Source organism: Accipiter gentilis, chromosome 33 (genome assembly GCF_929443795.1).
Source record: "Accipiter gentilis chromosome 33, bAccGen1.1, whole genome shotgun sequence".
Lineage (NCBI taxonomy): Eukaryota > Metazoa > Chordata > Aves > Accipitriformes > Accipitridae > Astur > Astur gentilis.
The window spans coordinates 15,869,675-15,894,487 of NC_064912.1; the positions used below are offsets into that span (position 1 = coordinate 15,869,675).

The window sequence follows — 24,813 nt, forward strand, 5'->3', positions numbered from 1 at the left end:
TTCAAGTTTTGTAGATGTGCTAGTCATTGAGAGACTCGCATTTCATGATCCTAGGAGAAACTTGAATAAGACATGTGATGTTTTGAAACTAAGATCAGAATGCCATAGTATTTCTTAAATAAGTGCACATCCTAATACGAAATTATGATTTTACTGTGTACTGCAGTGCAAGTTACAGATGGAATACCTTTCCCAAGCTGTATGTATACATATTGGTATACAGTACTTTGTTTCTTATCATTGGACTTAATTTAGTCTAGTGAATGTCAGGTCATGATACAAACTATATTTATTGATTTTGCATTTTTTATGTTGTTCTTGTTTCTATTTCTAATTAAAACATCTGCTGCAGGGGTGATGAAGAAGATAGGAAACTACTGGTTTATAATGATAAAATAACATTGATAGAAAATATTAATTTAGAAGTTGCAGCCCTACTACTACTACTGTACCACAATCTGAGATAAGCCAAACAGCATTTCAATTCTATAGAAATGCAAAGCTTTAAGCTTCCCAAAAGGATTATATAGCATAGGTGCATTAGGATGAATGAAAGCAAGGAAAAGATATGCTTAGACATAAAAATTCCAGTTGCAGAATTTAAACTTTGACCCCATAATAGTTTGCTCTGCAGTTCTCTTGGGTAAATACTCTGTTTAAATGCATGAATCTTTCCTGTGTAAGCGACTTCTGCTGCAATTTGAATCATCAATCAAAGATTTTTGGTAATTGATATTACTTAGTGTGTCTCAGTTAAAGTAATGTCTATATTGTAACAGGCTGAAAATATTCAAAGCTGTTTATAACACACCAAGAGAGTAAAGAACTAATTGGAGTCTTTGCATTTTGACATTGGTGACCCTGAATGAACAGCTTTTCTTTGTATAATGATGCTGATTATGTGCACAGCCTGGCTTTTACAGTGACTGTGCATATACTAGTTTGTATTAAGAATTTATAAAACAACCTTATAAATTCTTTGTGATCTGAGATACATGTAATGAAAACAAATCAATATTGCTGACTGCAGTAGCAATTTTGGTTATGTCTATAAGTTACGAGCCTTTAAAGTTCAGGCAGTCACTTTTTTCTTATTTTTTTTCTTTGTTTTCTTTTGAGTTAAGTTCTGAAGCAGGTTTGTCTTCCATATTTGCTTTTATGGCCTGAAAATACTAATTTATTTCAATTTAAGAAACTGAAGTTATGTCTAAGCAGCAGTACATTTTCTTCCCAAACTACTTAAAAGTGTCTGATCATTATAATTGTATTTTTAACATTGGACAGGTTTTAATTTTATTCTGTATAAAAAAAGTTAGATTAGTTGATGCATAAGTCCCTTGCTAAAAAGTTTGAATAGATAATAAGTTATATGACTATCTAATAAAATACATTTGGTTTTTAATTCTGTCTTCACAGTTATGGCTGTTAAAAACCTGTAGCCTGTAGGTTCACTTTTAACTTTTAGAGCATTTAAAATAAGGGTGTAAATTTGAAATTAGGAGTGAAACATAAGCGTTAGCTAGCATTTCTCCTTAGGTGTTGGAGACCACTTCATCCTTAAACTTGTAACTCATTGCAATCCTGGTGTTGAAACATGTTATGCTCTGGAAGACTTCCCTTGAAGCTTTCTTTTATGCTTGTTGCTTTCCATCTTTCTATGGAAACTTTCTAAACGGCCTGTTGTTTGTTGGCTGTACCATTCAAAACAGAGAAACTGTCTGGTCTGACTTTCTAAAGTACCTGCACAGATCCCCAGAAACCTTAAGTAGCATCCTGGCATATATACAATCAGAAGATCTTCTGTCTTGAAAGTTAGACTGTAGACAAAAAATAAAACAAAAATATGTCTTATCACTGTAAAAATTGTATTAACCTTTGATATAAATTCATTCTGTGGAAGAAAATCTTATTTTGAATTTAAAAAGCACTATTTTTATCCCTTCTTGCATATCAGAAAATAAGTTGAATGGTGAAAGCATAGCACAAAAAGCAGCTTTTTGACTGTTGGGTCAATAGAAAAGCATATTTAAAAAAAACAACAGACATATGAGGTGCATAAAGAGGGTTTAAAATTGTAAACACACAATTAGGAATTCCATTAATATCTATTTATCTCTTGCTGAGGTTTGTAATTTTCAAGTTAGTCTCAAATAATATAAACATGAGTTGTATCTCTTTTTTTTCACTTTTGTTATTTAATTATTCTCATTTTGCTTGCCTTACCTGCACATTATTACCCAGTAGGTCTGCTGAGAAGCCAACTGCTCAGTAGGTTTGGGCATTTGGAATTTCCAAGGTAGATGGGATTTTCACTGTAAATTTTTAAAAGATTTTCTTTTCTTCAGGCAACATATAAAGAATGTTTCCTGCTGAAACAGTAATAAGTCAGAAAAGAAAACCAAAGTAAGACACTTCTGATCTAATTGATTTGTTTTGTCCTAGTGACAGAAAAACTAACTCTGCGTTACTGACTTAGTACAGCTGAATACTAAAGAAAGAAGCCTTTAATTTTAGCTCCACTTAGTAGACAAGCAGAGGAAAAAATGTTAGCCAAGTATGATACTAAATCTTTATGGGAGAAAGAAAAGCTTGTTAAGCTATAAACTATTTGATAAAATGAACTGTAAAAATGAATTGTCAATATTTATTTGTCAGAATGTTTAATTTTTTTTATTATTTTTTTTTTTTAATGATGTTTTGCAACAATCATCTGCCTGGCAGAAAAAGAAATTATTCTGTAAGGACCTAGGGAAGCCTTATGTCCTATTGATTTCTATGCTATGCCTTGTATTTTCAGCTATTTTCTCACTCTCGTACTCATCAGGCAAGAGGCAGCATGGCTAATTCAGAGTTATGTACTCACTGGCCAGCAAGTATTTGTGTGCTGATTGTCCGTCGGGTTTACTACTTCCAAACAGAGCACTGTTTTAAGTCGTCCTTATCTTCCCGGTACAAATTGTCATAAACACTGGAGAAAATTTGCCGGTTGCTCCAAAGGAGGTCACAAGGAGTCAGCTTAGGCACACCGGCAGACAGACGACACAATTGCCTACAACTCGTCTACTTAGGAAGCCAGGGTCTCCTAGGAGTCATAGTAGATTGCTGAAATTTGTCCATGGTGTTGGGCTGTTTTAATTCACTGTATTTGGTTGTCTGACCTATTTGCTATAGTGTATTTGATTGTAATTATAAGGCAGTGATTATAGTCTTCATTTATCACTTAAACGAGATTTCGTCTACCTCCTTTGTTTTTATGCTGTCTGATTCTGTTCAGATATTAAGCTCTGTATGTGGGTGTGTATAGTCTATGTGAGTATGAGAAGAGATGCTTTCTTTTAGGGGAATTAAATTCTGAAGATTAAAATTCAGCAGTTTTATTTTTCCTTATCTTTTCATAAAGACTTTCATTAATCCTACCATAATATCTCCAGAAGGTGACCGAGGGAATATGCGCTTTGATTAATGTTTGTTTAATGCAGGATTATCTATATTATTCATGTGTTTTATTCACATTAAAACTGTGCCTATCAACTCATTTTCATGTTGAGTAATCAGATACAGTTGAATGAGGAAGGTGAGCATTAGTGGACTAAGTCACTTTTTAAGCATAGTGAAGGGCAAAACAAATACAACATACAGTGCACTTTGTCTTTTCCAGTATTCTTCTGAGTTACAGTGGTCACACAGTGTAGTAACCATCTTTTTTTCACTGGAAAGCTTTAGTATCTCTTGCAAGTCTTCCTAATGCCTACATTTAGACTGCAGTCTTCTTGTGCCACCTCTGAACAAATTACCAGGCATCTTTGCCTTGTGAATGGCGGTAAATAAAACTAAAGAAAGTATTTAAGTCTATATTCCAAGAGAATTTATGGAGAACTAATTAGCATTTATCAAGTGTAGATCTTAAGACTGAAAGATATTTTATGCATTTCAAGTATTTTTTTTCTTCTATATAGTACAGACAATATTGTAGCCAAAGACCAGAGATTATATGAGAACGCGGTTTGTAAGAAAAAATACAATAAGCATTTGAGACAATGTGTAAAATACTAGAAGAGAAATAAGAAATGCCACATAAAGTAGCATTGATCTGCCTTTAGGAAGTAGTGCACTGTAATTCTGCATTTTGTCTTATAGGTACATCATCCCAGCTTTGCAGAGGTCTGATGCTGGCTTTTATCAATGTGTCGTACGGAACAGGATGGGGGCATTGCTGCAAAGGAGATCTGAAGTTCAAGTGGCATGTATGTTTGAATGGAATTTACTCTGTGATTCCTTAGCTAACCGATTCTTTTTGTGCATAAAAACCCAACATACCAATAGCATTTGCTAGTCTGAAAAATCATTAGATAGCATATTTAATAAATTTTAAAATTATTGCATCACAAGAAGTTTCACACTTACTCTAGTTATCTTCTGGGAAGCAGTTCAAAGCGGTGCAGCATTAAAGCAAGCTTTGAGCCATTCAAAGCCATCAAAGTGAGATTGTTTGGAGATAGCTGTAGCATAAGAAAACTGTTATACCATTCCCTGTATGCAGGGATTAAGAAAGGCCATATAGCACAAAACAAACAATCAATCAAAACAACAACAACAACAACAACAAAAAGCCCAGAGGACAGCAGAGGATATCTGAAAGAAAACGGTATGGTGGAGATAGCTCCATGAAGATTTCAGATCGTAATCCTTGTGATACAAAATAAGCTGTTTCACAACAAAAACCTTGCTAATGAAACTTTAAAAGTCTGTTCTCAACAGTGTTCTGAACCAAACTCTCCAAAGTCTGTACTGCTTTAGTTTGGACTATGCAGAATTTTTGAGTTGGCCTCTGATTTGATATCTAACTTCCATTTGGAAATGTTAAACTGATTTCCTCAGGAGTTAGTGCTAGTTAATGTGACCTAAGAAATGATCGTATACTCTAGTTTTCCTTTTTTCAGTTAACTTATAGAAAATATAATCCAAACAACTTGTTTGGAAATAATAATAAAATTAGGCCTTATTCTTTTTTCAAAGTGAAAACATAAAAAAAAAAATTAAAAAGACAGATTTGTATACTGCAAGCAATCTGATACATGGATCAAATTTCTCTTCGTCAGGGTCATTAACTGGAAATTCAGTAGTAGTAAATGTCACTTGATAAGTGGAATTTAGATAAATTGAATTATTTATTAGAAACCCAATTCCAAGGAACTGATTCAAGTTAATCACTATGTCATGAGGGAAATTACATGGAATTTCCTGTGTTTTAAAGTAAAAACAGTTGCAAATGATACTATGTAAGTTTTGGTATCATGTTCACCAGTTTACTGTATTACAGTAAATTATGTTACTATATCTGTAATGCTAGTAATATTGGTAATTTGATGTTTGATCTCTCAGTGGTGTTGTTTCAGAGATGCTGGGAGCTAATATGAAAATAAACTGCTGCTAAAATGGGGTTTACCTTCCCTGCCTTCTACCAACTCTTATGCCCCTGCTGTATACACCTCCCAGTGATCTTGTGCTCAGTCTGATGTATGTCAGACCCTTGCAAATACTTTTCTAAATATTATTCTTCTGTTTGAGTGAATTCTATCACATCACAGAGGGTCTAGTGAAAGCTGGTGTGAGTGAGCGTAACCATGAGTGGCGTGGGGGACCTCCAATGAGGTTAGAAGGGGAAGATGGAACAGGGGAAGGTGAGGGCGAGATGCTTCTCATTCTGCAGCAGGGAGCCATTAGATTAGCTTAGATGCCTCTGGAGTTGCATCTACAGGTGTGGTTTCAGGGAACAAAGGCTTTGGTAGCAGTACCAGAGAAAACCGTACCCATTTTCTCCTCCATCCCACTAATCATTCCCGCTCTTGTATTGCAATGTAGCACACTGTGCCTTTAGGCTCAGCAGGAAAACTTGTTTGTGCAGCTGTGGACTGGGAGGCTTTTCCAAAATTTAAAAAAACCAACAATTGTTTTGTAGGGTTGGTTAAAATAGTTCTTTCCCACCCCCGTCTGATTCCCTACACAGCTGTACAGGCAGTTGTACTGGCATAGTGGAGGGAGCAATTCTTGAGGAAGTACTTGCGAGAACGATAGTGAGAAGAGGCACAGGAATACTTTACCTTGATACTGCTGCTAAAGAATTTTGTCTCCTGAAAAGACAGCTTTATTCCCCTCTGAATGAGGAAAAGATTTTCAGTGAAGTGTTTTGTTTCTCCAGGTTTTTCTGCGTGTGTGTTTGGTTGTTCTTGAGAGAGAAAGAAGTGTACTTGTTTACTTCGGTTTTAATTTTTTCCCCCATTTAATTTGTAGTTCTGCATTGCTGAACAAGGCTAAAAAGCTATCTCTTAAGACTTCTCTGAATTAAGCAGTCTATTTATTATTTATTTTCACTGATAAAAGACACTGAGACAAAACAAAGCAGATCTTATATGACTTGGGAGACCTTTGGTCTTGAACCTATAGTGGCATATATGGCTTCTGTAGTGAAACTTGTCAGTCAGACTTGCACTTTATTCCTGCAGATTAAAGTGTTCTACAAGTTTTAAATACCCTCTTTCTCCTCCACCCAGGGTAGCTACTGATACCATGTGATTGTTTTCTGTATTTTAACTTTTTCAATCTCAATTAATTGATTTAAGCTGTGTAGATATAATGAAGTACCTGATATTTTACAATATTTTACTTTTTTGGTTATTCTTGAAAACATATCAGAAAGCAACATTCCAAGGGGTTACTAAAGTCATCTTATCCAGTCATCAAGAGTTACAGGGAACTGTATGTTAGATGTCACAGGAAATGAACTATTTTTGCCACTGGATAGAGAATGCTTCCCAATACACTTAAAGTCAAGATCTCTAGTGAAAAATTGAAAGGCACAGTTAGAATGTGTGCTGAAAAAAATTTGAGGTATTTTCAATGTCCTAGATCTCAGAAGTAGCAGGGAACTTGTTAAAAAATTTTAAAAATGTTCTCAACACATGCTAACATATTACTTAACCGTATGGGAACAGATATTTGTGAGAAAACTGCTGAGTAAATCTTAATTACAGAATGGGCTTAAAAACTCTTGGATTGTGAAGATTAAAATAATCATATGACAGTGAAGTTAATTAGATCCACCTACACGGTTTGAAACTTCTTTTCAAGTAGATGATCTGATTACAGTTGTAAGAAATATGGAGCAACAGAGGAAGTACAATGCTGATTATGTCTGAATAAATAACTTGAAAATCACAAAGATGATTAAAGCTTCTTTAAAATACCATGTGTTTTTAATTTCTGCTCTTGTTCTGTCTGTTCTCATCTCCTGCCATCCACACACCTGATAGTAGTCTTCGATGTTTCAATGTCCTTTGCATCCCTCTCTGCAGCAGAGAACTTGTAAAGAACCCTGTGGTCCTTAAAAAAAAAAAGGGGGGGGGGGGGGGCGGAATTCAGTGGCAGAGATCAGAATAGTTCTGTGTGTGTGTGTGTGTGAGTTTTCTTGGTTTAAAGCAAATTAAAATGCATAGAAGTCCTTTGGAGGGTAGGTAAGAGCCTACAGCCCTGTTTATTTTAATGGATAGGAATGTGATACAAAAGGCAAAAGAATCATAGAATCATTTAGGTTGGAAGATACTTTTAAGACCATCATGTCCAACCATTACTCTAGCACTGCCAAGTCCACCACTAAACCATGTCCCAAAGCGCCACATCTACACGTCTTTTAAATACCTCCAGGGATGGTGACACCACCACTTCCCTGGGCAGCCTGTTCCAATGCTTGACAACCCTTTCGGTGAAGAAATTTTTCCTAATATCCAAACTAAACCTCCCCTGGTGCAACTTGAGGCCATTTCCTCTTGTCCTATCACTTGTTACTTGGGAGAAGAGACCAGCACCCACCTCGCCACAACCCCCTTTCAGGTAGGTGTAGAGAGCGATCAGGTCTCCCCTCAGCCTCCTCCAGGCTAAACAACCCCAGTTCCCTCAGCCACTCCTCCTAAGACTTGTGCTCCAGGCCCCTCACCAGCTCGGTTGCCCTTCTCTGGACACGCTCCAGCCCCTCAAGGTCTTTCTTGTAGTGAGGGGCCCAAAACTGAACACAGGACTTGAGGTGCGGCCTCACCAGTGCCCAGTACAGGGGCACAATCACCTCCCTGCTCCTGCTGGCCATGCGATTTGTGATACAAGCCAAGATGCTATTGGGCTTCAACAAGAAGAACAAGAAGGAAACATTGACTGAATTTTTACAAGGCCTCCATAGATGTGTGAACTTGTCTGTGAAATAAAACCTTCAGAGACAGAGGTTTTGCAATGTTTTCTTCCATTAAAATTTTTGTTAAAAGCTGCTCTTTAATACTACTGCTGCCTTTGTGAATGTCAGAGACCTAGATTCACTATTTAAATCATAGCTTAGTTACAGAAGAACTAATAGCTACCAATATGACTATAGCCTTGTTATTTTGATATCCATTTGGGTGTAATGGCTTACTTGCATAGATCTGACTGTACATTGGTTTGTCTACAAGTGATACAGCTGATTGTCTATTTGTGTAGCTATGGCTCAAAGGATAAAAAAAAATTGGTAACCAAAAATTGATAAAATTATATATAGCATTTGCATTCCTTTGCATTGGACAGGAATTTCTTTTATATTGTGCAAGGATTTATTTAAAAAAAAACAACAAACCAACCTCCATTAAAACATCACTTTCCATTAAAAACACTCAGTTATTGCACAAGAGCACTGAGGCCATGCAGTACTGCTGACTGATGTACTTCTTGTGCGCACCAGCAGCACCTGGATTTGCCTTATGCCTTATGTTCATCCAAATCTGTATTAATCAAAACTGTCTCGTAATCTGTAGTGTCATATTGATTAATTATAGCAATGTCAATGACTATTGTAAAGCACAGTTATTTCTCTGTCCGCTGAAAAGAAATGGGGATCGAGACAAGAACTTCCAGGACTCTCAGTATAATTTTTTCTTTGCAGACATGGGAAATTTCATGGACACAAACCAGAGAAAAACAGTGACTCAAGGACAAGCTGCAGTTCTAAACTTCCTACACATAGTCAGCTATCCAAGACCACAAGTGACATGGTTTAGAGACGGGCACAAGATTATACCAAGCAGCAGAATGTAAGTCACTTTAAAGCTCAAAATACCCCCTACCTAAAATAAGATTAATTATATTTGATAACGCAACTTACATTTTAACTACACTAATTAAGGTTTAAAGAGAATAAAGTAGCCTTGTTCATACTAAGTTTGAGATAAATGACTATTTAAAGACCATCTTTGAACTTCCTAAGCAGTTTGACAAAATAATTCATGTGGTTTTAATGGTCCTGGTGCAGCATAAGGGACTAGATATGCAGAATGTCTGCACTTCCTTCACGCTATTCATTTTCATGATACATTTTGGAAAAGTAAATGCTCATCTCTCAATTACGTTTACTTGAGTGGACTAACTTAATGAATAGTGAGATTTTTCTTTTTTAATATATGAGACTGATTTTTTTTTTAACGTAGAGTTATGCCTAATACTCTTTTCTTCACAATACAATTCTAAATATTGCTTATTTTTTTCTTATGTTTTTAGCCTACAATGACAGTTTTATTTCTTTTTGACTAATTAGCAACTCACCCACTAATGGCACAGTACTTGCACTTTGATTAGTTATTATCTCAAGGTGTGCTCATTTATCCTTTCCTGAAACAGTAATGAAGCCATCCTGTGTTTTTACCTGCACAATTTTATTTAGAGACTGAAGGGGTTAGCGGTAACATTAAAAAACATAGATAAAATCTTTTTTTTACTTGCCTAATTTATTAGGAAACTGTTGAAATGCCAAGAATGTTGGTGGTTATTTTTATCGGTGTGTTATATTTTCATGTGGTTGAAGGCATAGACATGCTAGCAACTGATGGCAATGGGATATTGCTAAGTTCCAGAATGGGTGGTGAGTCTTTAGAGTTTATATTGTAAAGGGAAAACCCTTCCTGGATTTTAATTTTATTACTTTATTATTTATTAATTTTATTTTATTTACTGTATATTTTACTGTTGCATTTTTTAAACCTGAAAACTAGTATTATAGGGTCTTTGAAACTGTTAAAATCAGTATTGCAGGGATGTGAAGAAACTATGTAATAATTTATGAATAATTTAATAGTAATTTGATGGGAAACAGCTGGAAGATGAAACAATGGGTTTCTGGGCAATCTCTTGAAGAGAGCTAAGTGACAAATCCTGAGTTATTAACCATTAAGAATCTACTTCCTCCACTCGTGCCACATTACAAATTTTCTTTTATCAATGCTGAGAATACACAAATCAAAAATTTGCAGATGGTGAAAAAGCCTTGTTATCCAGGCATCAGACAGTTTCTTGGGAACTATTATGGGGGAGCAGAGCAGTGACCATGCAATGGTCAAACATGCAATGTCTGAAAATGAGATTTGTGTGAGTTCTCTTACAGTTTGGGAAAACTGCAAGTAGAGAGATGTGTGTGGTATATTTGTTAATGTAAAATCCTAATTTTGATATGCTATGCTTTACACTTCTACCCTTGTTGGATAGTTAAGGTAAAATCACTTGTAATTCTTAGTGCTGTGGTAATGCTTACAAATGAGAAAACTGTAAAACTGTGTTCTGTAGTAGGAGTGAAATATACCTAAAGGTTTGCACATATATTTTACTTCCCTGGTCAGAAATTTTGTCTGAAAGGAATTTGATGGCATTTGTCTGGCCTGTGTAGCAATTTCTGAATACCTTTGCAGTAGCAGTACACACGCTGAAAGTGTGAACCTCCTTGGAAGTTTGATATATGTTGTGTAGTAAGCCTGGTAAGTTCAGGAAGTGAAGGATTTATGGTACACATACCAATCATCAGTGCATTCTATGTGCAGTAGTTCTGCTGCTCCCTCAAAGTATTGGAAAAACCATATAGCATCCACTCACATATTGCTGTCTGTGAAATTCTGGGAGTAAATATGGCAGCCCTATAAATACGGGAAACATGAGGCATGGAGAGGATGCATATAAAACTGTGAGAAATGTAAAAATACCTTATGGGACCTCTGTTTCTTATCTGTGGAGCAAGTTGCGCATTTGACATGTTTTCTGTACACAGAGGTGTATCAATTTAACCGATCAGTTTAGCAGGTGATCCAGTTAGACTGATGCATCAATCTAACTGGATCACCTGCTAAACTGATCGGTTAAATTGATACAACCACCTTGTATGGATGCTCTTTAAACTGATTAAAAGTACCTTACATTGCTAAATCAATATAAAGCTTTTTTAATCCTCTTAAACAAGCTTACAATGATTTGGCTAAATCAATCAGCTAGTCTGCCAGCTATAATGATTTCTGAGAGTAACATCACTGCAGTGTATGCAGACTGGGGAAATAAGCAGTGCTAAAATTGGAGACAGTAGTCGTCGTTATGGTACAATTCATTCAAATAGTTGGTCAAGTTAACTCTTACTCATGCAAAAGCCTTAATGTACATGTACTTAACATTGCACCATTTCTATGCCATAATAATGATCCTGATGCTTATTTACAGAGAGCCACTGTCACTGCTAGAATGAATTTATTTCACTGATGTGGAAACAGAGTGTGCTGAGTTGTCCTTATGTGAGAAATATGAAAGATCAAAAGTAAGGACTAGTTCTGAGAAAAAAAATAATTTTTAAGATATTTCAAGGAATGTCATTTAATTGGCTCTGCAGTAGGGTTTACCTAGCAGGTTTAAGGTAGTAGATGCTGATGTCTTTCTCCTTCACTGTTTACCAGTATTTAGGACATTTATGGGGTGGGGTTCTGCCAGCTATTCAACATTCCACAAGTAGTGTACTTCTAGGGAGCCAAGATAACAGAGTTGCTGAATTGTCAAAAAATTCTGGTATCACTTTATGTATTATTTTAAAGATACTTTACAATATGTCAAATAAGACTCTCATCTGTTCTTTGTGTTTTCTAATAATTATTTATAGACATTAATGCAGCTGCCAGTTCTAACAGATCATAGAATCATAGAATAGTTTGGGTTGGAAAGGACCTTCAAAGGTTATCTAGTCCAACCCCCCTGCAATGAGCAGGGACATCCTCAACTCGATCAGGTTGCTCACAGCCCCGTCCAATCTGACCTTGAATGTTTCCAGGGATGGGGCATCTTCTCTGGGCAACCTGTGCCAGTTTCACCACCCTTGTCATAAAAAACGTCTTCCTTATATCTAGTCTGAATCTACCCTCTTTTAGTTTAAAACCATTACCCCTTGTCCTATTCCTACTAAAAAGTTTGTCCCCATCTTTCTTATAAGCACCCTTTAAGTATTGAAAGGCTGCAATAAGGTCTCCCAGGAGCCTTCTCTTCTCCATGCTGAACAACCCCAGCTCTCTCAGCCTTGCCTCATACCAGAGGTGTTCCAGTCCTCCTCTGGACCCGCTCCAACAGTTCCATGTCTTTCCTGTGCTGAGGACTCCAGAGCTGCGCACAGTACCCCAGGTAGGGTCTCACCAGAGTGGTTATTCCTGAACTTGATGACTGGCTATAACAAACCTGTAATTTCCTGTTTCTCTTACTGATCATTTGGCTGAAAAGTGTCAGTTGTTTAGGCTGGGGAAAAAAAAAGATTCAGCGTATAGCTTAGGTTTCATCTCGTCCTGGTTTCAGCTGGGATAGAGTTAACTCTCTTCCTAGTAGCTGGTCCAATGCTGTGTTTTGAGTTCAGTATGCAAAGAACGTTGATAACACTGATGTTTGCCGTTGTTGCTTAGTAGTGTTTAGACTATAGCCAAGGATTTTTCAGCTTCTCAAGCCCAGCCAGGGCACAAGAAGTTGGCACAGGACACAGCCAGGGCACCTGACCCAAACTGGCCAACGGTGTGTTCCATACCATGTGACGTCCCATCCAGTATAGGAACTGGGAAGTGGGGGGGCAGGGAATCGCCGCTCGGGGACTGGCTGGGTGTTTGTCGGCAGGTGGTGAGCAATTGCCCTGTGCATCATTTGTACATTCCAATCCTTTTATTACTACTGTTGTCATTTTATTAGTGTTATCATTATCATTATTAGTTTCTTCTTTTCTGTTCTATTAAACTGTTCTTATCTCAACCCAGGGGTTTTACTTCTTTTTTCCCGATTTTCTCCCCATCCCACTGGATGGGGGGGAGTGAGTGAGCGGCTGCGTGGTGCTTAGTTGCTGGCTGGGGCTAAACCACGACACACCTTTTTCTAGTCAGAATGGTAATCCTACTCTGTGAGTGTGCATGGCTGTGATATTTTCTGAGTGAAAGTTTCTTTGAGACATCATAGGCAATTTTTTTCAAATGGCATATTCTGTTTAATTTAACTGGTAGTGTAACTCATGGTGGAATTTTGCAGCAAATAACTATGTATTAGTTCCCATTTTAGTGGTATTGGTGCCATAATACTTTGTTAAGTTTCCCTGGATAAAAACAAGAATAGCATGACAAGTTTCCCCTAAATGAGTGGGCATGTAAAGTCAACAAATCTCTGTATAATATATGAACGTGAAGCAAATGGCCTGCATATACTCATGGGGTTGTCATTATAGTTTATGACTTAAGGCAACTAACAAATCTGCAGCAGAGCTAGTGCAACACGATGGTGTGTATTTAAAAATTTAAGTCCTAAAATCCCTGCCTGCCCACCCCCTCCCTTCCCCCCACTTAATACAGTGTGCATGTATATTCATTTTGGCTTTTGTGCATTATCCATCACCAAAACCTCAGCTTTATATTTTGAAGAGGTGTTTCTAGATCATCAGAAGGAAGCTGTGTACATGCGAGGAAAGTATGAAGAAGAGAATCAGAGAGAAGACCAAAAGATCAACAGTAAGAGAAAATAAGCAAGGAGAGGAATTAGGGTTTGAGATGTTTTTTTGTTATTATCTTACATGAAAATTTCCCAAGAAGTTTTAGAAAAGACTTCACGTTACACCTAGACAGATTAATGTTTTCCAAACACACCAGTAGACTAATGCGGAATTACAGCAGCACTGTTATCCAGGGTCTTGACTGATGGGATTATTTCACCTGTTTCCCCTCACATCTTGCAGAAAACAATAGCCTCTCTAAAGGTAACTTCATCAAAAGAAATTGCTACTCTGAGATGTCAAGTCTTCAGCTTGCCTTGCCTGGGTATACTTCATCAGACTTAAAAGCAGAGTGCGTTTAACTTTCTTTACACTAGGCATATACAGTACCTTGGAGAGGCACGAAGGACAGTAGCACCGTCAAAGTCTACAATTGCCTTTCAGTTGTAGTATTGAGGAATTAAATTCTTCGTACTCTTAGAGGACTTTTTTACCTTTTTCGAAGTGAAGGACTTTTTCACTGAAAAGGTTCAATCTAGCCATCAATTAATTTATTGTTGGTTTCTTCTTTGAGAAGAAAACTTCTACTATGAAGGCATTATTACTGTCTTCATTACCTTTCTTACACTGAAACTATTTTTTTCTCCTAGAAAGCTGCAGTTAGATGAATATTAACTCACGTCTTTTGTTAGTGGAATTATGTCTGACACGAAACAGGGAAGTTCATTTTTGGGATATAAAGGCATTTCTGGGCTGTCCCTTTCAGCTGGCTGGACATTTTGTCACTTAGTTAACTGTTAATGAACCAAAACACTTTACAAATGCACTTCATCCCACTAGACAGGGAAGATGAATTGCATTGCCTTTAGCTATACATGAGTTTAATATCTATTTTTTTTTTTCAGAAAGAACAATTCATTATGCATTTGAATATGTCTGGTCATTACTAACTCTTATAGTGAATAAATGTGCTGACATATTGTGGAATGAAAATATGTTAGGCACAAGCAACTGTCAAATATGACTTGCTGTGGTTTTGAACACTTGTAATACCTTGCAAATAAGCAAAGCTGGTGCAGATTTACTAGCCATTTGTTAAGGCAAAATTGTAAATATATTAATGACAGTCTCAAAAAAGGTAGCTGTAGCTAAATAAGCTTTAAAAGATGAGAAAAAATAAAATATCTAGGAATAATAGATCAGATTTGGGCCTGATATGAGCATTAGATTAGGTTTTGGCTTGATGATAGCAGCTCACTTAATGTGCCATGTATGTATTTTTCACTTTAAAACAAACACCACTTCATTTTTATATGAGCAGTTCTAGTGCCAGCAATGCATTTCTCTACAAATACTAGCCTGTCATACAACTTACGTTAGTTGCACATAATTACTTTTCACATACACCGGATAATACTTTAATTAAAATTGTGATGATTAGCATTAGTGAACAATAAATTCAGAGGCTGTCAACTCTGCAGTGTATTAGCTAAGCAATACTTAAAAAAAAAAAAAAAGTTTGCAGATCTCTTAAGTCTGCTAACATTATGAAGTGGAGTGACATCTCTCAGCAATAAGAGACTTGACAAAAAAACTATAAGCTGTTTTTATCTGTCTGTACCTTTTACAGGCTCCATGTTAATTTTAAAGTCAGTACCTGAAAAAGAAGAATATTTTGTAGAATTAAATTATTTCCTTAAACTGCAATTCATTAGTACCCTGCTATTCATTTATTTAACCAAACTTCTGCATTGAGTAATTTCAGTTTGAAGGAACAGGCAGCACTAGGAATCATCTTACGCAAAATTTTACTGTTATCCCCAAGGCTTATATGCATATGAAAGACTGTAGGGAAATCTCCCATCATGTCTTCAAGTACTCAGTTTGAGTAGTTCTGGATGCTGTCAGTGGACTGTTTTGAGTATTATTGTCTACTGTGTTCAGTAGAGGAAAACGTTAACACCTCAGGGTAAGCAAATCCCAGGATTATTTTCTAAAGCTGTTTGACTTGTCTAGATTCAACCTCACTGTTTTTCTCTCTGCTCATGATTTGTTTGCCACAGGTTTTAAACATATGTTTCAAAAATTATTCAGACCTCTTAACTTTTAGGGTAAAATCTTGTGTGTTGTTTAGATGAAGGGAGAGGAAGACTGAGTCATATTTGAGGACCATCTATGTGCTGGATGCAGGGTGTGAAGGAGCAACACAGCCCTTCCTAGGGTGGAAGAGGGACAATAGAAAAAAAATTGCTGCCGAAGTACATGCCTTTTACAGCAAGGCTCATTTAGAAGTGGATTCCTCCCAAGAGAGACACTCCGACTGATGACATGCAAGGCACATTTTGGGATTTGACCAGTATGTTTCATAACAGAATTGGACCACAAACCACAGAGGATTTTTCAATATATATTTTTTTCATAAGCCAGGGGAAGTTGCTGCCATTATGCTAGCACTGTAAAATCCATATTTTTTCCACAGAAAAAGAGTGGATGCTTGGAACTAATATTGTGTTTTAATGGGCCTCAGCTGCTCACAGTCTCTTTCAGCACAATCTTCAACAGCTGTAAATTTCAATAAAACTTTAAAGATCACTGTCTAAGAGGAAAATCTGACTGTTGGATTTTGTTTTTCCTAAGATGATCACATTTGAAGAACAAAATCATTTTATGTGCTGCTACGTTTATTAATCATAGATTTGGAATTTGTAGAACAAAGGGAATGGAAGTGTCACTAGAAGGAAACCTTTTTGCTCTAAGTATGATTTAGTTATCACAGCTTGCAGTAGAAATTGATTTATGAGTTTGTTGCTTTCTGGGGACAAATGTACTTTGAGAGAGAAAAAATATGGACTATGAAAAAAGTGTTAATAACATTACTCTTTGAAAGTGAACTACACACTATTTTTTAAAAATTATATCCAATTTAGAGGTAGGTAAATATGAAGACTCATTGTCATTGTACTTTGGGGCTCACTTCTTGCATCTGCTGCATTTCCTAATCAGAACTAATTATGATATTAGGGACAAATCACAAATATAGTCCTTTAACAACTAACGTGCTTTTCTGGAAAAACATTTTTCTGTCTATCTTTAAACTACTCTGTCTACAAATGGAAGTATTTTAATATGCAGCCAAGATAAGACTATTTAAAAGTGTTGCAGTCATTCTTAAGAACAAATGTGCAGAAGAAAACTATTGCTTTATGCTTAAAAAGTGGCAATTGTTCACAAATCCCTGGGAACAGTTTATCTCCTATGATCCCTCACATATCTCTATTTTTATGGAAATAGATGCAAAATGCTTGTGACTTATCAAATATAGCAGAAGGTAATGTCTTATGTTTACCAATTAACTTTTATTAATCAAAACTGACTGAAGAAAATGTATCTGGCAGTACTTCTGGCTCTATACTACAAAGGATTATTAATTTTCTTTCTATGCAGAAATGGACAAATGCTGTCCTTCCTCATAATTCTGGTGGATTTTTATATGATGTACAAAGGTGTTAAGACATATAAGTTTGTAATTGTATAATAGAGATTTGCGTAGAATAATTTTAAAAGCCTATCATTTGGGCAGATTTACTTTCATATTGAAAACTGTTGTCTGATTCAGGAAGGAAGAAACCCACAGAACTTTGTACTCTGGGGTTCTATTGTGGCTTTCGTGGTTGATTTGCATCAAGTCTACTTTGTTAACAATATTCAACTTGAATTTAAAAAATTTGGTACATGGAAGCCAATGTGAAGCAGACCTTACTTTAATTAATGCTGCAGAGAAAGGAAGGAGCTGGCAGTCTGCCTATGGCTTATCTCTGATCCTTAGTTGTGAGTGGAATCTTTAGCTGTTTTGTGTTTGGCCTTCATCTAACAGATTCCAAATGAATTTAAATAAATTGTAAATGCCCTTTCTGAGATTCATGGGTCTCTCTGATCTGTATGAGAGGGGTGATTTTTGGCTCTGGTGAAACTTTGTAAAGGCATCTTGCAATTAGAAGTGAGAAAAACCAGTCAAATTCTGCTAATATTCATATGAAATCTATTTGTCTGCTGCATGCTAGCACTACCTTTTATTTCTTAATATATGCCTGTGACTATTTTTATATATTACACAAATCTGTTGTTTTACATGTCAGAACCAATTATAAAAGTAGACAAACAAGGCATCTGTTTATTGGGGTGACCACAGCGATCACTTGCTTGCTCAACTTTATTTTCTTTGCTTTTCTCTCTAAACTCCTGTCACTAGGGTGGGGAAAGAGTAGAATAGATCAGCCTACTTTCCATCATAGCAGTGGCATGGGGAAACGATAACAAAGGGAAACGCTGGAGGAAGTCTATGCTTCTCCTCCCCTTCTACCTGGCTGATATATGCTGTCAGCACAGAAATGAAGAAAACCGTAGCTGGGTCAAGACAGATGCATCTGTGAAGTCTGTGGATACTGGGAGAGAGATGGATTGTGTTGTTCAACCCTGATGGAGGAAAGAAAAGACACAGAGACTGACTTTAAAGATGTCGTGGACCAGGGAAATGGTTGCAAATCCTAGGAGGAGAGGGTGCATGAGGAGGAGTTGGGAAGACTGTGGTCTGGGAGTGGTGGTCTTCAGCTTTCACTCACATGGCAGGAGTGCCAGCGTCCTGAGAGCGTGGCCCATGCTCATGTCACCATCTTATTGTGAAGCCCCACAGCAAGAAAAGCCAGCCTCCCCGAAAGATCAGAAAGCCCCCACGCCCATTTCTTGAGCTGCCTCACTCTTCTGTAATTTCTTCCCCCAACATCTTACTGATCCTCTCAATCCAAACTCCCACCAAACACCTCCATATTGCCACTGATCCCTCCCAGACATACGTCCCCCCAGGAACCTACCCTCTGGTCACTGGAAAACTGAACGTTGCCAACATTTTGTCTTGTTTGTAGTGGCTTATTTGTAGGATTGGGACCTAATGTGTAATTGACAACTAAACCCACAGCTCAAAAAGCAGGAGAAGAAATATCTAGCAATTTCTAGATTGTATGTTCCTGGCTACTTGAATTCTCAAAATAGAGGTATAAAGGAGACCTTATTCAGGAAAAGCACTTGAAAGCATTGAAGCTAAGATCCGTACAACAATGTTTTATGTATTTTTCTCCACAACCTCAAAGGCTATTAACTTTTTAAAATAGAGTTTTGCCAGATTTTACTCAATGATTTTTCAAGAAACTGCATTTGCTGTTGTCATTCAGCAGCCAATACCATTTGCAAGAATTTTAGCAACTCTGTTGCTGTCTGCCAGCTGCCATGTGTTCTTCTCCTACTCGCAGCATTATACCTCTTCAGTGGAAGAAGAGTGCAATACTTTCATAATAATCACTAGTTCAAATCACTGATTATTTTAAAACGTCAAATCTCATTTTTGGCAATCCATCATCTGTTTCCATGGGAACTGAAACCGGCCTTAGCAGCAACAAGAAGCAGAGCTTATTGGGGTACTTATAAATTTCAATGGCTGTTGTTAGACAGCTGCATTTTCTGTTTACCCAACAGATATTGCAGCAACAACCTCATAATACACTTTTGAAATTCTATGTACATTTCATTTTAATTTATTTATATTTTTATTCATATTTTTCACAACTTGGCAGAAATGTTATGATCAAGGAGAGAGAAAATGTCAATAACCTCCAACATATGCAGTCAATATTGGATGTTTCCATCAAGTGGCCATACTATTCTTTTAACTAGGACTGTAATAAAAAAGAATGGAAAAATGTCCTGCCTTGAGGGGGAAAAAGATAGGTGGAGGTTCCCACTTTTATGGGTGTCAAGTGTTGTCCCTTGGTAATCTTATTCCAGAGTTTCTGCTCTCCAAAGTCTTATTTCCTCCATGCCTTTTGCCCCAGAACAACAATTTCCCCAAGCCTGCAGCTCATCGTCCTGCTCCAGCGCTCCAATTCTGCTCATTCTTGCTATTTCAGAGCTCCATGAAACTTTTCCATCTGTAATTCCTGCCTTCCAACTATTCCTGTCATCCACAGCCAGGTTCTCAGGCTGTTCCCAGCTCAGACGTATCCCCTTCTCCTTACCTCTCCACTGAGACACCTTGTTACCTTTCCATTACTATCTCCCATCAAAGCTGTTGCCCTCTGTCCCCCGAACATTTCCTCTTCTTTGCCCAAATCCTCTACCAAAGGTTCTCTATCCTCTGTCACCTTCTCTGCAGGACCCCCTAACTCAGGGGTCCAGTACTTGCTGCTCAGTTCCTGCCCAGACACTGCTGCTGCTCCCTGTCCCCTTCCTCTGCAGCTGGTCCCATCCGCTGTCCTCTCGGTGGGGAGTGGGGTCAGATGTGCCCATCCTGCTCCCTGCTGCTCCCTGCGTAATGAAAGTGTTAACATTTAATTCTGGAAGAGAAGCATAAATCTGGATTGAGCCTGCACTGACCATACATCAGCACAGACAGCTGTCTGGGAAGAAAAAAAAGGAGGCAAATGCAAGAAAAAAGGTAGTCATATAACCACCACCATTTATAAAAGCCATTTGCCAAATTAGTAACTAGTAGTAGTAGTGTGGATTTAAATATGCTGTTTTGCTGTGGATTGTATGGAGTATTTGAGTATCAAAGAGAATAACTGGGCAACTAATTGAATGTAGTATTAATACGCATATCGAGCCAGCTTTTATTCTTTTCTTCCAACTGTTTTAGAATGAAATCCATTACTTTTGTAGCTTGTTCAGAAGCGAGGCAGCCATTTAAGACAAATCTCAAATCTTGAAAAGCTGTTCTATTACAAGACCTTATACCAAACAAAGAACCCTATCATCTTCTCCCATCTTCTAATACTATTTTTGTCATCACAGCTGGAAGTTGGCTTACAAGGAATTATTTGGGGGCAAAATAGATCATGTGTCCTAACAAACATGCTGGAACGAAATTGAGGATAATTTGTCTTGCAAAATAGGAGAAGAGAGGAAATTGTTAGATGCTCCATCTAGTGCTGAGGTGCAAGGGGAGAAATGCTCATTTCCCCAGGCTTTCAAATTATCTCCAAAGAGCTTCCACTAACGTGAAGCATCTCACAAAATTACTGTAAAAGCTGGCAAAAACATTCCCTAGCCCTGTTTGTCAGCTACTAATGCGCTGGATCTTACTTGGTCACGTTTAGATAAATTAACTGTTCTTTAGTAGAATGACACAGTTCCTTGATTTGTGAGGTGATCCCAAAATAAAAGTACTCCAGTGCTAATTCTGCTGCAAGTGGCTAATCTTTGTGTCTTTGATCGTACCCTTCATCACAAACTCTTTCTGTCCCAAATCTAAAGTGTGCAGAGGTTAGTGGAAGCGCCTTGAAAATTCTCAGTTCTTGCTTCTTTATGTAGTCTGTTCTTTCACAGGAACTGATCTTAGTTCATGTAATTCACTGTTACAATATTTACCACAAAACCCACTTTCTAAACTAAATATCTGCCCTCACATCTTTGCGTCAGCTTGCTTATCAATACTCTCTTCACATTTAGTGTAACTATGAACAAAACAAGCTATATTTTCAGAGATGGATTTGTCTGCCTACATACGTGTAGTTAAAAACATGCTGCAGCGAGGGGGATGATAAATACCTGACAAGTAATGGCTAAGGGTGCGTAGCAAGAGAGCGTGAGCAGAGAATATTGTGCAGCCAGTTTGCTGGGTCCTAGATCTGTTATTGAATGGACCCAACTATGGTTTCAACAACATTATCTGAAGAGGAAATTAATTTATTTTTAAGAAACCTTTTAGCAGAAGTAGTGAAAATATCCTGAGCAGATCTTGTAAGTAGGCCTTTATTGTATGTTGATGATTTAAAAATTCCAGTACAAGAAATGGGCTAATATGCCACTGATTATTTAATAAAAACAGGGAGTTAGCAAAATCTTCTTGTTTCAGTGAAATAAAGAGAAATGGTGGTTTAATACTTTAATGCCCGATAGCTTCTAATCCATAGCTGTCAGTGTTAATTACACTAAATAAAAAACTTTATGGTTCTGAAGGTTCACTAATCAAGATTCATAAAGGTACAATTTCAGTTGTCATCCTCTTGTCTCTTTGGGAAGCCACTTTCTTCAGGAAACAATTCCAGAATGGAAAAATATACCAAGCATGTAAGTGGAAATACTAGCGTGTAAAGTATACCTTGCTTCCTCTTGTGAAACCTATAGAGGTGATACTGGATGAATAAAGAATTTGAATGTCATTCATGATGTTTTTAATTATTTAAGCAAAATTATTTCATTGGTAGGAAAATTTCTGATTGAGGAACACTTTTTAGAGTTCTCTTTTTCTCACTGGGAGATAGTAATGAATGATGGGGTTTCTGAGATTGCTGTCATCTACTCTGAAGCCTGCTGCACCCAATGGGATATTCACTTAATCTGTTCTAATACATTCTGTTACTGGTAGGTGTGAATTTTAATAATTTCTATAGTAAAATATGCATGTTCATCAATGCAGTACTTTTTTAATCTTTTGGTAGGTTTGTATCAGATAGCACAGACAGACTGTTACGCACAAAAAGCAAAGATGACACGTTGTATTTGCTGCACTTTGTTTCATATATAACTTGTGTAATATAAAGAGCGTATGCATGATGTAAAACAGCCAAACAGTATGACAACAGATCTAAGCTACCCAGTTAGATGCCAGATGATTTGCTAATAGTTTAAATTTTTTAATTCTCTAATACTTCATTTATGCCTCTGAAATAATATAATAATAAAACTTCCTTTGTATAACATCAAAGTACTTTCCAAAGGGTTGCATTTTTACTCACATGCAGACCTCAAAAAAAAAAAAAAAAGAAAAGGCCGTTGGGTCTTTACTCACATGCAAATGTTGAATATCTTCTTTTATTAAACTGCAAAAGGGATTTACCAGAATTATGAAAAGGACTCTGAGCTTGTGCTTTATAAATGCTAGTATAAAATCTACTATTTTAATAAGTCTTTTAAATTTACATTTTTAAGTATAATTCATTGGGTGTGCTTTGAAGGTGCACCTGTTCACTTCCTTTTCCGACAGTTCCCTACTCCTTTAACATAGTCACACTTAAGAAGCTCTTTGTACTTTCATCTTGTAACTATTACAGGTTATTGTACCCTGTGCTATGCTAGCCATAAAGTGGAGGGGAAGGCATGCAGGGCAGATGTATGCAGAGGCTGGAGTATGTTCAGGTGGGGACATAACGATCTTTACAGCAGTAAAGTATTGCCTCCCCAACCCATGTCATGACCCATGATAGCAACAAGGTGCTCCTCTGCAGAGTCCTGGGGAAGTGAGTAACCCAGGTCTTCTGAGGCAGTCTCAGTTCTGTGTATTAGTAGTATTTTAACTTAAGTGAATGTACTGAGAAGTATCAGTGGCTATATAACTAAAGAGAATAAAAATGGAAACCTTTCTAGAATGGCTCAAAACAGAAAAAAAACAGAAGAGAAGATTTAGTTGCCTACTAATTTATATCAGAATTGTTCTAAGCCATTTTGGTATGTGAATGGCTTATGTTATTCTTTCCAAAGCCCCATAGTGTTTACATTAGTTAACGCTTCTTTTTCCTTTCAACCTTTCTTGTTCAATTGTCATGAGTAGATAAATACTGCTTTGTGCCTTGCGATTTTTCCATGTCACATTTTATTCATTTGACATCAGCCAATTATAGGAACATCAGGATTGTCCAGAATTAACTCTGCCAAGCTCTGAATTAACCATTTGTATATAGTGTTTATTTTTACCTCAGTCAAAATTCTAATCCATCTCATTACTTTGCACCTTATTCTATGAGAATGCGTTTTTCTTAATACCGGCTTGTTAGAGTTTTTGAAAGTTTAATGTAGTAACATGTAGTTCTCCTTCATCCACTCCTTTGTTGATACAACTTAGCAAACTTAATAAGGGTGTAATATAAGTTCATTTCATTTTTAAATTATTGTGAAAACTCAGATTCTTAGGGTAATTTTTGTGGTATTCTTAGGAGACTTGGGCACTTAATGATTCCTTAAATCATTTTATTTACTGTATTACAGGCATGATCCCTGCATAGTGTTTTATGGAACAGTGCTAAACTGTGTATTTCTCTTTAAGCATGTGATGAACTTACTGCATTTATTTGCATAAATATTTATAGGATCTGATCTCTATCTGAAGATTTTAAAAGCATTTTTTACTTAAGCATTGTTTAATTGAATAAACAGGTTTTGCAAGAAAACTTCATTTCTATATGCTACAGTTCTTTGAAAAAGTTGCTAAGCAGTAGAGAAAAGCAACACAGTTGGATTTTAAAGGCATTTATGACATGACCACTTGACTGTATTCTTAATGGTACACTTTAAAATTAGAGGCTCTTTTACATTTTTACAAATCTTTCAACTTCCCTTCATGGTTCCCAGATGAAAATAATTGTGTTACAAATATCAACTGCTTAAAACTGAAATTAGATTTATACTGACATAAAATTCAGGCCACTGCTTCTACATTAAGAAGTTTTATTTCTGCAATGACTTCTGTGTGGAGTTTTCAAAGATTTGACAGATTGGAACCACATATCCATGTTTTCCAGGCAACATTTCTAACTAAATGTTGTAATGAACAAACTATTTTCCTACTCAGAGTATGAGCAGGAATGAACTGTATCACTTGAGATCTCTACTTTAATTTTCTTCATTTATAATGTAGACATCTGCCCACTAGGTAGTATTGTTAATAGTGAAGGTAATATTAGGTGCCTTAAAAAAGGACAAAAAAATATTATAATGCCATTACAGATACCTATTTGTATATACTCACATAGAATTGTCCAATATAAGTGGTCAAATCTGTACAGGGTACAGAAACAGAAGTAATCCAGAGAATGACAAGGAAAATGTCCTAATAGTTTTAGAATGTGGAAAGACAGTTGTACCATGTCTTGTACTTTGTGCATTTTAGTTTTCTTCCTGGTAATTGTAACAGAATTTGCAGCCATTTGCAATGGCATTAGAAAAGCTTT

General features: G+C 36.7%; 1 protein-coding gene across 3 annotated transcripts in view; it reads left to right on the plus strand.

Moving 5' to 3' along the window:
• Positions 1-24,813, plus strand: part of SDK1 (sidekick cell adhesion molecule 1) — a 416,540-nt gene that overhangs the window by 123,152 nt on the left and 268,575 nt on the right. For all 3 annotated transcript variants that reach the window (XR_007504567.1, XM_049791764.1, XM_049791765.1), the window contains exons 4-5: positions 4,138-4,244; positions 8,960-9,107. Coding sequence is in view for 2 of the 3 variants with exons in the window: in XM_049791764.1 (XP_049647721.1) it covers positions 4,138-4,244; positions 8,960-9,107 (255 nt within the window). In the remaining variant the exon portion in view is untranslated. The remainder of the gene's footprint in view (positions 1-4,137; positions 4,245-8,959; positions 9,108-24,813) is intronic.